Genomic DNA, 14,399 nt, shown 5'->3' on the forward strand with positions numbered 1-14,399 from the left:
GGTGGTATATTTCTACCATGGTAATGGTAATGGTAACCTTATTGCATGGTGGTATATTTCTACCATGGTAATGGTAATGGTAACCTTATTGCATGGTGGTATATTTCTACCATGGTAATGGTAATGGTAACCTTATTGCATGGTGGTATATTTCTACCATGGTAATGGTAATGGTAACCTTATTGCATGGTGGTATATTTCTACCATGGTAATGGTAATGGTAACCTTATTGCATGGTGGTATATTTCTACCATGGTAATGGTAATGGTAACATTATTGCATGGTGGTATATTTCTACCATGGTAATGGTAATGGGAACCTTATTTCAAATGTAAGCCCTGTAATCTTGTAGTATGGATACGTGCGCAGGACAAATAAAGATGTTGAATGCTTACTTTGACATAAGAAAAATTGTAAACATTTTCATATATTTAAACCTACAAGAAGTTCAACACGTGTGTGTGTTTATTTACGTAGCTATTCTACATATATGCTTTCTAATCTACATGACGACCTCTGTATAACCTTCTAGTCACTAGTTCAGGGTAGGGCCTAAATCTTTTGAAGTTTCCGTTACCCTTTTTCAGACTGATTCAGTCAGTAAGAGGAGACTGGTGAGGGCAGAATGACACGACATATCTTACAGTCTATAAACAAATATAACACATTATGTTAATGTGTCACTGATTATACAAAATTTCACACAATACTTGTAGCATCCCTCAAAACAAAGTGAAAATATTTCTGTTCAATTCTTATAATGCTATTATTTCTTTAATCAAATAATTCTCTTTTGTTAGCCAATCACGAATAAGGTCTTAGTTTTGTTAGCCAATCACCACTATGGTCTTAGTTTTGTTAGCCAATCACCAATATGGTCTTAGTTTTGTTAGCCAATCACCACTATGGTCTTAGTTTTGTTAGCCAATCACCAATATGGTCTTAGTTTTGTTAGCCAATCACCACTATGGTCTTAGTTTTGTTAGTCAATCACCAATATGGTCTTAGTTTTGTTAGCCGATCACCACTATGGTCTTAGTTTTGTTAGCCAATCACCAATAAGGTCTTAGTTTTGTTAGCCAATCACCAATATGGTCTTAGTTTTGTTAGCCAATCACCACTATGTTCTTAGTTTTGTTAGCCAATCACCACTATGGTCTTAGTTTTGTTAGTCAATCACCACTATGGTCTTAGTTTTGTTAGCCAATCACCAATAAGGTCTTAGTTTTGTTAGCCAATCACCAATATGGTCTTAGTTTTGTTAGCCAATCACCACTATGTTCTTAGTTTTGTTAGCCAATCACCACTATGGTCTTAGTTTTGTTAGTCAATCACCACTATGGTCTTAGTTTTGTTAGCCAATCACCAATATGGTCTTAGTTTTGTTAGCCAATCACCAATATGGTCTTAGTTTTGTTAGTCAATCACCAATATGGTCTTAGTTTTGTTAGCCAATCACCAATATGGCCTTAGTTTTGTTAGCCAATCACCAATATGGTCTTAGTTTTGTTAGTCAATCACCAATATGGTCTTAGTTTTGTTAGCCAATCACCAATATGGTCTTAGTTTTGTTAGCCAATCACCAATATGGCCTTAGTTTTGTTAGCCAATCACCAATATGGCCTTAGTTTTGTTAGCCAATCACCAATATGGCCTTAGTTTTGTTAGCCAATCACCAATAAGGTGTTAGTTTTGTTAGCAAATAACAGCATGGCTTAACTCTTGTTAGCTAATCACCAATATGACCTTTGTTTTGTTAGCCGATCACCAACATTGCTTCCCTTTGTAGACCAATCACAGACATGTCTTAACTCTTGTTACCTAATCATCCACATGGCTACATTAATAGCCAATCCAGTGACATTACTCTACTTTGTTAGTAGCCAATCACAGACAATATTTTCATTGGCCAATCACTGACATTGTCGTACTTAAATTTGTTAGCCAATCACCAACATTGCTTCTCTTTGTTGGCAAATCACAGACAGGGCTTAAAGGTGATTCAAAATGCTCTATACCACAACCTTGAAAAATGTTCTTTATACGTCTTATAACCAGTAAATGCAAAGCTGACTATTCAATATTGCATGATAAGTGAGAAAAAAAGTGTTAAAATTGGCGATCAGCGGTGACCCAAACAGCCATGAACTTGCAGTTACACTGCCTATTGTTCTCCCTTTGGGGGATTATGATGTCATAGAGAGAACCGTTTCGTCTCAGTTAGTATAGTAAGCAATGGCAGACAATAGTAATTTTGACTTTGATACTCAGTTAATAGTATAGTAAGCAATGGCAGACAATAGTAATTCTGACTTTGATACTCAGTTAATAGTATAGTAAGCAATGGCAGACAATAGTAATTCTGACTTTGATACTCAGTTAATAGTATAGTAAGCAATGGTAGACAATAGTAATTTTGACTTTGATACTCAGTTAATAGTATAGTAAGCAATGGTAGACAATAGTAATTCTGACTTTGATACTCAGTTAATAGTATAGTAAGCAATGGTAGACAATAGTAATTCTGACTTTGATACTCAGTTAATAGTATAGTAAGCAATGGTAGACAATAGTAATTTTGACTTTGATACTCAGTTAGTATAGTAAGCAATGGCAGACAATAGTAATTTTGACTTTGATACTCAGTTAATAGTATAGTAAGCAATGGTAGACAATAGTAATTTTGACTTTGATACTCAGTTAGTATAGTAAGCAATGGCAGACAATAGTAATTTTGACTTTGATACTTGTCAGAATTAATCTCAGAGTGATGAATCTTCTGGCAATGATGATTTTACAATGTTCAATAGATTGATCTGGCTTGTTATGTAGGTGTCATGTCCTACGATATTAGCAACAATAGTGAAAATGCTGGTGTGGTGTTGGAGAGTATACAGGGTTCAAGTTGATTGCCTATTCAGCCCTCGATAAAACTAGGAGCTGTTACAAGTCAATATCAAAATGCCTCTAATGATATAAACCAGAATGTACTGACTAGTAATAATTTTAATCAAGTATAATGTTTCGATTGTTGATTCTTTCCAGTCGCAGATGTTTATTGCTACTAAAGTTCAGTGGTTTTGCAGTAGAGGCCTTTGACTTCCTTGGCGAAACAAAAAATGAGGCTGACCTAATTGTGTTGTCCATATATAAAATGAGAGTTACCTGTAAATGTTTCAAAGTTTTCGTTGTGGTCTTGTATTGTCACATGTTTCGCTTATGAACGCAAGTTTACATAATATTATTTTCTGCCAGGGCTGTCTAGGGCCTAGGGCACGATACTCTAGTCCGAGTCTGAGACCCATGTAAAACCTCAAAAACTTGCATTCGGACTGAACAGAAGTAGGTCTCATCAACTTGTTGGGGACTCGAATTATTGCGTGTTTTTATCACGGTGTACAGGTGATTATTATATATTTAATTATCGGTAGGAGGGTAGTGTTGTCAAGTTTCGTTTCGCAGGCAGTCACCGCGGCTGCAGCAATATAAGGAGGATATTTCCGCCGATCAAAGCTGAAGTAGTGCATGTACGTATGGACTCTGAGAGCACACATGTCGTCTAGCTAAATAGCAATAGTGAATGTGAGCATTTTGAATCACCTTTAACTCGTTAGTGAATCATGTACATCATACATGTCTTACCTTTATTAGCTAATCCAGTGATATAATTCCACTTTTGTTCGTCAATCACTGATATTGCCTTACTTTTGTTAGCCAATCACTGACATTGCCTTACTTTTGTTAGCCAATCACCAGCATTGTCTTACTTTTGTTGGCCAATCACTGACATTGCTTTAATTTTGTTAGCCAATCACTGACATTGCCTTACTTTTGTTAGCAAACCAAACATGGTGTTCCTGTAACAAATTAACATGTTTCTTACCTTGCACATTGAGTTGTACAGTGGCTGTAATAAACCCCTGACTATTACTAGCTGTACAGGTATATATATCTTCATCTTCTTTCTGAATATCAACTATCCTTAGCCAACCATAGGCTGGTTCTTCAACCCTATCTTCAGGTAACCTGCCACTTTGCTACAAAATCAATATACAGGTAGTTTAATACTATGATTATATCTCAATAGACACTTTGATATGTATTATGTCTATACATTGACTTTAATTTTTGATAGCTACTGTGGTATACTTTTTAAACGCTGGGAATTTATTTTGGCTTATTTCGCTGGAGGAAAAAATACGCGAAAATTCATTACAGCGGAATGGTGTGTGAAGTATGGGACGTCACTATGACCTACTTCTACTTGACCTCTCATTACAGTTTCCTTATCTTTGTTCCATCGTTCTCAACGGAAATTCAACGTCTAAACATTCAACAAATGTTCAACACACACAATCACGGGCACACACGCAAACAAACTTATAAACAAAATATTCCATGAATAAAGTTTCATTGAAAAAATACTTGTCGTCTTTATTGCAATTTTAAACACACAGATTCATTGCAAAAAATCACAGTTGTATGTACTTGTATTGACATAAAGACAAATTGAAATTTTACAGAAATAACTTTTAAAAAATCTTAGTTGCTTGTCATACTAGTAATGTCAATAAATTAAAATGATAACTCAAGTGTTCGTCATATAAAGTTCGATAACAAAATTTAAAGTACTAGCTGCTAGTAAATGAAAATTAGAATAGCGTCTTGAAATCAAAAACCTTGAAGTACACACTCACAATATGTGCTCACTTTTCATCTACAAAAGTCCAGCTTGATGAAAACCATCACGAAGCAAATCGATTCGCTGGGCAATGTCGTCATGGCACTTGATCAGCCATCTGGCATGGACTGGTTTTAGGGCGGATGTCCTCATATCGATATGTGGTGCGGGTAATGCGTTCCCGTCATCAGTGTCAGTGTCATCGTTGGGTAGTGATTCCATTACTCTCTCTGCATACCAGGAATTGAAGTTTGACTTCAGGAGATTCTTGTACTCTTTATTAACAGATAAATCTAGTGGCTGTAACTTGTCTGTGCAACAGGCTGGGATGTAGACGATTTTGATGTTGTTTTCGTCAAGCAGCTTCCTAAGTTCTTCTCCACGATGAGCCTTGTAAATGTCGAACAGTGCGAGTGCCTTCTGATCAGTTGACAGGCCGAGCCGTTGGCGTTGATTTGTGATGTACGGAATGACGACTTTCTGAACGTATCGTAGCATCGATGATTCGTTGCTCATCAGTGTAGAATTTGTAGTCACCACGCTTTCTCTTCCTTGGATTCACGACATCGGCGATCACCTTTTCAACTTCGTTATTTGCAGCTTCAGTCAAAATTGCCTCTTCTTCGGTCATACAAAGTCTGGGATCAGGTAAACCTGGAGTGCGTGGAGGATTTGCTTGTTTTAACCAGCGATACAGCGACATGTTTTTACGTTGAAGACAACGAGTACTATGGTAAAAAAACGTTGTAATCCATGGGTTTATAAGCATGAAATTCGTTTGATCAATGCGGCAAGCTGTTAATATTCCTTTAGAATGTTTTGAACATTGAGTGTAAGTTTCAAACATTTAACACAAAATTTTGCCGCTAAGGTAAGAAAATAAAGGATAAATTTACTAAAACCGTCAAAATTACCACCTTTACCCGTTCTTTGTACAATGTACTTTGTAGATTCGCCCGACAATATCACAACATTCACACTTCCTTACATGACACCATGAAAACAACAGTATCAAAGACTTTGCCGACTTGATTGATAGCGTAAATCACCATTGTGTTTATTCAAATTTGTGACCGTGTGACCAAATTATGCAGGCTAATGATGACTGACAAGTGGAGTTGATGATCGCTCCATTCTTTACCGAGATGAACAATAGGAATAGAAGTGGGTTGAGCGAAAATTAATTCAGGCCAACCTGTCAGTTTTAGTAACTAAGCGAAAATAGACTCCAGCGTTTATAAAGTCTTCCACAGTATTATGTCTATACATTGCCTTAGTTTGATATATATTTGTCTACAGTTTGATATATCTTATGTCTACACATTGCCTCAGTATGATATTTTTCTTTGTGTTTACCTTGGACCATGTAATAACTGGATTGGGATTGCCAGATGCTTCACAAGGAAAGGTAACTCTGCTGCCAATAGATACAGTTTGGTCTGATGGTCTTCTTGTGAATGTCACAATGACTGAGTCTATTTAAAACAAAAAACACAATATTTTCTTGCTATAAACAAGGAATTCAACATTTTCACATAGAAATCACATGGCATTGCATTGCATAAAATGATTCATTAACATCACATGGCACTGCATAAAATGACTCACTAACATATATCAGATATCATTTCACATATACCTCCTATCATATCACATATACCTCCTATCATATCACATATACCTCCTATCATATCACATATACCTCCTATCATATCACATATACCTCCTATCATATCACATATACAAGACCTCCTATCAGAAAATAAAACATTACATAAGAAGTTGGACATGGCAGAAGACAAACTCAAACAGGCAGAAAACAAAATTGAAGACATGCAACGGTATACCCGCAGAAACAACCTGGAAATACATGGTATACCAGTCAGTCACTAGAAGTAAACTAAAAACGCTCCTGTTCAGAGATATCATTTTAGCATTTTCCTGGGGTATTTGTAGTGAACCTGTATATTCACATTCTGTAGGCGAAGTGTATCATGGAGTTGGCTGGATCTACACTAACTATTACATAATAGCGTCATTTCCTTCAAGTTCAATGTCTGCCTCAAGATCAAATACAAGTAGGGTATTACAGAGACTGATTACGACCAGGCTGGGTGCCTACTATTAAAGGGCTTTACTGTGTGTAGCAACATTGAAAAACATCACAATGAAACAAGCCAAGACATATAAAATAACGAATTTGAATCTTTAGTATGCCTTCCCATACTTTTGGAAAGGAAATATCAATATTTGGGAGTACAAAAAACCTGTATGAGTATGTAATAAAATAAGCAGTTGACTTCCTAGCTGGATCTACACACACATGGTGTCATTTCCTTCAAGTCCAAAGTCTGCCTCAAGATCAAATACAAGTGGGATACAAAGACTGATTACGGCCTGGCTGGGTGCCTACTATTAATAGGGCTTCACTATGTGTAATTAATTATAGAAATTATCATTAATTATGCAAGCCATGCCCACCAAAAACTAATCAGCGCAGTACAGTAAATTGCAAAACATTTGCTTCAGTACTTTGAGATATTAGTGGAACAATATTTCTGCACAGACACACAGACAGACAGACAGACAGACATCGCCACGACATTACCTCCCACAAGGGAGCAAAAAATGAAAACACAGATGAAATTGTAACGAGGGTAGCAAATGTAGTAGGAGTACCAGTATTGGAAAGTGACATCGACATATGCCACCGTCTTTCCAAGAAGAAAGAACAGCAAGTACCCGCCATAATCATTAGATTTATGAGAAGTGTATAAGGAATACAAGCGACCTATCGGTCAGAATAGCTCTGCTGTTCTTTTTAGTTTTTATTTTGGAAGCGATGAAATAAAGTGGTTAGTGGTGTCATATGATGTCTCACTATAAAACACATTTTACACAGAAAGTTGGTAAAATATTGTACTTTTATACCACAGTCACCATTTTATTAAAAAAATCTACTGTTATGAAAATTACATAAAATCTCAGAAAAATAATGACTGGGAAATGCACACACACACACACACACACACACACACACACACACACACACACACATGTACACAAAGACTTTTGAGGTTGGCTATAAATAATTCCAGTGTCTTACAGCTTTAACCCTGGAAAATTTTAATGATGAATGAAATAAACTAAGGATCTAAAATAAACAATTCGAATTTCAATTTTCTAACAAATTTACCAAAAACACTTCATCATGCAACAACCAATGCCAGACTACATAGTGGAGCCAGTTGGGAATCTCCCTGTCATGATCCCAAGAACTGGCCAGCACAAACAACTCTTGCAGTGAGCACTGGAAGTGTGCACTGTCAAGAAACCTTTGATCCTCCATATCTGTGGAACAAGGGGAGCTTGTCAGGTTGCTAGAGTCTACAGTTGCCAATACTTGGCACCTCTATGGCTTCACTTAGAACCAGTAACATTAGGTATAGAGTAGGCCTAGCAAGAATAAACCTATCTCTGATGGTTGCCCCCCCCCCCTGAACATTAAAGAACCAAACCTATCTGGGGGATGGTTGCCCCCCCCCCCTAATGTTAAGGAACCAAACCTATCTCTGATGGTTGCCCCCCCCCCCCTTAAAATTAAGGAACCGACCTATCTCGGATGGTTCTAAATAAAATGTACATAGTTCTTGTTTATTGTCTCTTCATTTTGGTTTGGCTCAGGAGGGAGTTGTCCGGATTTCTCTACCCACCCTTCACAAAAATAAAGGGGTATCTGGTCCCCTTTAATAAAACGGGGAGGAGTGTAGTGAAATTAGGGCAGCGCCCTCAACTATGGCCTTGAGCCGTATGCAAAAAGGCTGAGATAGGGGGTCCAAAAAAGCCACCAGTAATAAGTAATAAATAGTCAGAATTGGATGAAGCCTGAAGCCTTCAGACAAGTTTACTGAGAAGTCCTGGGAACCTGCCCTGAGAAGATTCTATACCTCAGGACACTGCATATCTTAGGATAACTTGGGACATAAGTCTTGGGATATTAACTTGGGACGAAGTATTTTCCTGGGACAATTCAAGCTCAAGGCAGGGACTTATCCAAAGCCATCCCGTCGTAGTGATCTGTATTCACTCAGACCTTTACAGCAACTAAAGTAATAAATATATTTCACTACCATAATATGACTTTCACTTGTATACCCACAGGTGTCTATAGAAGGACTTCAGGCCAGCTTATTGTGTTAGTATTAGTATTTATATTATGCACTTAGTAATGTCCAAGAACAATAGAATGTTTTGTAGCAGACAGCAGTTTTTTTTAGTGCTTGCTAGTTTAGATAAATGCCCACAGCTGACTACTGTGAGGAAGTCCATGCTCATCATGGCATTCGTCACCATATTTGCCAAATGGAAAGATGTTGGTGAATTACCGGTAAGCACTTTTCTTTGATTTGAATTGAATTCAATAATTACCATTACAAGAAAATACCTCAGTCATTGAAATTCATGATGTTCTACTTTCACACTCTAAGAATTTGTCGTATATTTATTTTTCCAAATGATAAAATAAATTAGTCCCTTTCATTACACAGAATGATGCACACAGTATCAACTGGTGGTCTAAGAGAAGAACAATACAGTGTCCCGTGTGAGACTGCTGCCATGGGTTCCATGCAAATAAGTTATAGAAAATTGTGTAAGTATTTGCTATCTGAGAACTTGTACATGTGTGTAATTGGAGTATATTTATTGTATTGGTGATACATTAGATGTTTAGAGTAACAATTGTTGTTTCCCTATTTGTAACAGTTCGATTGGCCAATCCAGTCGTTACACTATTAACAGCGGAATCCTTTATGCTTTAAATGAGGTATGGAAAAATTAACAATGATACCCATTACAAACACAAATCATGTTCTGCTAAACTATGTATTCTCCTATACATTATCCGAAATGATTATAAAATGAAAATGGAGTATTTGTCAAATGGGAGATAACTGTACTTACATATCTCCAAGGAAAACAATGTGAGTGAATTCAAAATGAAGGCTTCAGTGATTGCAGACTAGCTGAGAGCAGAGAATGGCAGAAAAACATGTTATGTGCACCCACAAAGAGTGCATCACTAAAGTTGATAATACTTGTAGCCAATGGCATGAGATGCAGGGTGTGAGACATTTTACCAATGGGCCGACAAATGTATCCACAAAGAGTGCACCACTAAAGATGATAATACTTGTAGCCAATGGCATGAGATGCAGGGTGTGAGGCATTTCTACCAATGGGCCGACAAATGTACCCACAAAGAGTGCATCACTAAAGTTGATAATACTTGTAGCCAATGGCATGAGATGCAGGGTGTGAGGCATTTCTACCAATGGGCCGACGACAAAAGTAAGTGATGAGATCAATATATCTATTATTGATTTGGTTTTGGCGAACATGTGCACCTTTGATAGTATAGTTGTCGATGTAAGGGCATGTGATAGTGTACATGTAATGATGTATACTTATACTATTGTCAGTTTATACACTGTGCATGATTTATTCTCAGTATAGTTTATATTAATATAGGTAAAGTCTGATGTCAAAGTGCTTGGTGTGGTTTTCATAATCTTTCGACTCTTGGTGAACTAATTGTTCATTTTTTTTTTTTGGACATTCCAATATTAATCCATACCCATGACAGGAATGCGTCTGTGAAAAAAATTTCTGAGAGACACAAGGCATGACACCATCAGTTCCTATGAGAATGGTAAGGCATGGTAAGTAATGAATTCTGACATCATATCATACACTGGCAATTCTACTCCGTATATGGCATCAACAATGCAAAATTACTCTGCTCTTTTTTTCCCTTCATCATTTAGTAACGAAGCAAATTGGAAAGCAGGCAAAAAAACTAACAAGTGGGAGCTGCAGAAATGATGGCAGGACCTGGCATGCAGACCTGTCTGATAAAGGTTTATTAGAGTTTACAATACAATACATGTACACCTGTTGTCTTGCATGGCATGTAAATGCAGAGAAGTTCACTCCACTTCCATCTCATTGCGATTTCTGTTGTAAATTGTGATATACATGCGCACTTCTATTTTCATGTTCAGATAGATAACGTATCTATCCGAACATGAAAATAGAAGTAAGAGCAGGTACAAATGTATTATTTCTTTTGGAAAGAAACGATTACAAGGAACATAAACAATTATTGTTTGCATGTCTTTTTTTCAATGAGTTTATTTGTCTTCTTTTTATTTAGCTGCATCAGTAAAAACTCACTGTTTTTGGACAATGAAACGGTGTCGTCAGTTCATTAATGGGAGGGGGGGGGGTGCCCAGGCAAGGTGGCAGGTGTGCAATACTTGGACAACATAACCAACCATTTCCAGGTTAGTTATCTTTTATTCATCATCAAATTATGACACGTCTTGAGAACATAAATTCACTCTTCTACAATGAACTTTCTGTTACTTTTGAATAACCATGCTAACTGCAATGAGCAGTCACAGTGTCGACAGGAACCAGACTATGAGCCAGTGTCGACAGGAACCAGACTATGAGCCAACATTTAGAGTTATACGGAGTAAACAGACAGTAACCCTACTATCAAACTTCATACAGTCAACAACGATGTATAAGTCTCCTGAACATTATATAAACTTAAGTTGCATATAGCACCAATCTTACTACTACTACTACTACTACTACTACTACTACTACTACTACTACTACTACTACCACTACTACTGCTGCTGCTGCTGCTGCTGCTACTGCTACTACTACTACCAACACTACCACTACCACCACCTCTACTACAAGATTGTAGCTTGGCATAACAAGACAAAAAAACTGATATTGGCCAAGTCTAAATTAATGCTTCTTGTAAGAATGAAATATGTGTCTGTTTGCAATGTACAATTTGGCACAATCAATTGTCAACAAGAGGTAAATAGCCTTCTTTTGACGTCTGAATATCGTAATCTTACAGTGGAAGGATCATACCCACTGTGTGGAGAGTTACAATGTCTGTCTTCTATACCAGGATAAGAAAATATCGTTCGGGCATCATTGATATAAAATAAGAAGTGATATGGCTTGTTTACATTTTGTAGGTTTTTATGTGTAGCCTTATATTTCATTTCAAAAACTGTTTTGTTGTACCAATTTTAATCCACACATATTTCCCAGACTTTCCCTAAATTCTTTCACTGCCAAGGTACATTACAAAATGTTATGAGTGTAAGTGTCAATTTACTAAACTGAGTACCTTTTACCTGATTAATATTTGCCGACATATTGATAAGAGAGTTCTTGTGTTCCAACAAATGCAATACATCCCCAAAAACTAGGTTTACTACTTTCTTTTTTTTTCTTTTTCAAGTTTATTAAGCCACCATCCACCATTGGTTTTATTGCAATGTGTCACTAGTTTTCTTGAGATCTCAAGATGTCCTTTTTTTCCTGCTGGAAAATGAGAAGTTATCTCCAGATTTTTTAATTTGAGATCAAGATAACTCTTCTTTTTTTCATTTTCTGAAAGCATACACACACAACATTGAACTCTTCATAACCTTTTATAAGTGTAAATCTCTATGCAATCTAAAAGCCACGTTAACTTTATTTTCACCCTACTTTATAAGTGTAAATCTCTATGCAGTCTATAAGCCACGTTAACTTTATTTTCACCCTACTATATAAGTGTAAATCTCTATGCAATCTATAAGCCACGTTAACTTTATTTTCACCCTACTATATAAGTGTAAATCTCTATGCAATCTAAAAGCCACGTTAACTTTATTTTCACCCTACTATATAAGTATAAATCTCTATGCAGTCTATAAGCCACGTTAACTTTATTTTCACCCTACTTTATAAGTGTAAATCTCTATGCAATCTATAAGCCACGTTAACTTTATTTTCACCCTACTATATAAGTGTAAATCTCTATGCAATCTATAAGCCACGTTAACTTTATTTTCACCCTACTATATAAGTGTAAATCTCTATGCAATCTATAAGCCACGTTAACTTTATTTTCACCCTACTATATAAGTGTAAATCTCTATGCAATCTAAAAGCCACGTTAACTTTATTTTCACCCTACTATATAAGTATAAATCTCTATGCAGTCTATAAGCCACGTTAACTTTATTTTCACCCTACTTTATAAGTGTAAATCTCTATGCAATCTATAAGCCACGTTAACTTTATTTTCACCCTACTTTACAAGTGTAAATCTCTATGCAGTCTATAAGCCACGTTAACTTTATTTTCACCCTACTTTATAAGTATAAATCTCTATGCAACCTATAAGCCACGTTAACTTTATTTTCACCCTACTTTATAAGTGTAAATCTCTATGCAGTCTATAAGCCACGTTAACTTTATTTTCACCCTACTTTATAAGTGTAAATCTCTATGCAGTCTATAAGCCACGTTAACTTTATTTTCACCCTACTTTATAAGTGTAAATCTCTATGCAGTCTATAAGCCACGTTAACTTTATTTTCACCCTACTTTATAAGTGTAAATATCTATGCAACCTATAAGCCACGTTAACTTTATTTTCACCCTACTATATAAGTGTAAATATCTATGCAACCTATAAGCCACGTTAACTTTATTTTCACCCTACTTTATAAGTGTAAATCTCTATGCAGTCTATATAAAGCCATGTTAACTTTATTTTCACCCTACTTTATAAGTGTCAATCTCTATGCAGTCTATAAGCCACGTTAACTTTATTTTCACCCTACTATATAAGTGTAAATATCTATGCAGTCTATAAGCCACGTTAACTTTATTTTCACCCTACTTTATAAGTGTAAATCTCTATGCAGTCTATAAGCCAGGTTAACTTTATTTTCACCCTACTATATAAGTGTAAATCTCTATGCAATCTATAAGCCACGTTAACTTTATTTTCACCCTACTATATAAGTGTAAAGCTCTATGCAATCTATAAGCCACGTTAACTTTATTTTCACCCTACTATATAAGTATAAATCTCTATGCAACCTATAAGCCACGTTAACTTTATTTTCACCCTACTTTATAAGTGTAAATCTCTATGCAGTCTATAAGCCACGTTAACTTTATTTTCACCCTACTTTATAAGTATAAATCTCTATGCAGTCTATAAGCCACGTTAACTTTATTTTCACCCTACTTTATAAGTGTAAATCTCTATGCAGTGTATAAGCCACGTTAACTTTATTTTCACCCTACTTTATAAGTGTAAATCTCTATGCAATCTAAAAGCCACGTTAACTTTATTTTCACCCTACTATATAAGTATAAATCTCTATGCAATCTATAAGCCACGTTAACTTTATTTTCACCCTACTTTATAAGTGTAAATCTCTATGCAATCTATAAGCCACGTTAACTTTATTTTCACCCTACTATATAAGTGTAAATCTCTATGCAGTCTATAAGCCACGTTAACTTTATTTTCACCCTACTATATAAGTGTAAATCTCTATGCAGTCTATAAGCCATGTTAACTTTATTTTCACCCTACTTTATAAGTGTAAATCTCTATGCAGTCTATAAGCCACGTTAACTTTATTTTCACCCTACTATATAAGTGTAAATCTCTATGCAATCTATAAGCCACGTTAACTTTATTTTCACCCTACTTTATAAGTGTAAATCTCTATGCAGTCTATAAGCCACGTTAACTTTATTTTCACCCTACTTTATAAGTGTAAATCTCTATGCAGTCTATAAGCCACGTTAACTTTATTTTCACCCTACTATA

General features: G+C 35.9%; 1 protein-coding gene across 3 annotated transcripts in view; it reads right to left on the reverse strand.

Annotated features, from left to right (window-relative positions):
- Positions 1 to 14,399, reverse strand: part of LOC144444615 (contactin-4-like) — an 81,137-nt gene that overhangs the window by 49,491 nt on the left and 17,247 nt on the right. For all 3 annotated transcript variants that reach the window (XM_078134102.1, XM_078134103.1, XM_078134101.1), the window contains exons 7-8: positions 6,038 to 6,156; positions 3,884 to 4,037 (exon numbers count right to left, since the gene is read on the reverse strand). In XM_078134102.1, coding sequence (XP_077990228.1) covers positions 3,884 to 4,037; positions 6,038 to 6,156 — 273 coding nt within the window. The remainder of the gene's footprint in view (positions 1 to 3,883; positions 4,038 to 6,037; positions 6,157 to 14,399) is intronic.

This window comes from Glandiceps talaboti, chromosome 13, assembly GCF_964340395.1.
Source record: "Glandiceps talaboti chromosome 13, keGlaTala1.1, whole genome shotgun sequence".
Classification (NCBI taxonomy): domain Eukaryota; kingdom Metazoa; phylum Hemichordata; class Enteropneusta; family Spengelidae; genus Glandiceps; species Glandiceps talaboti.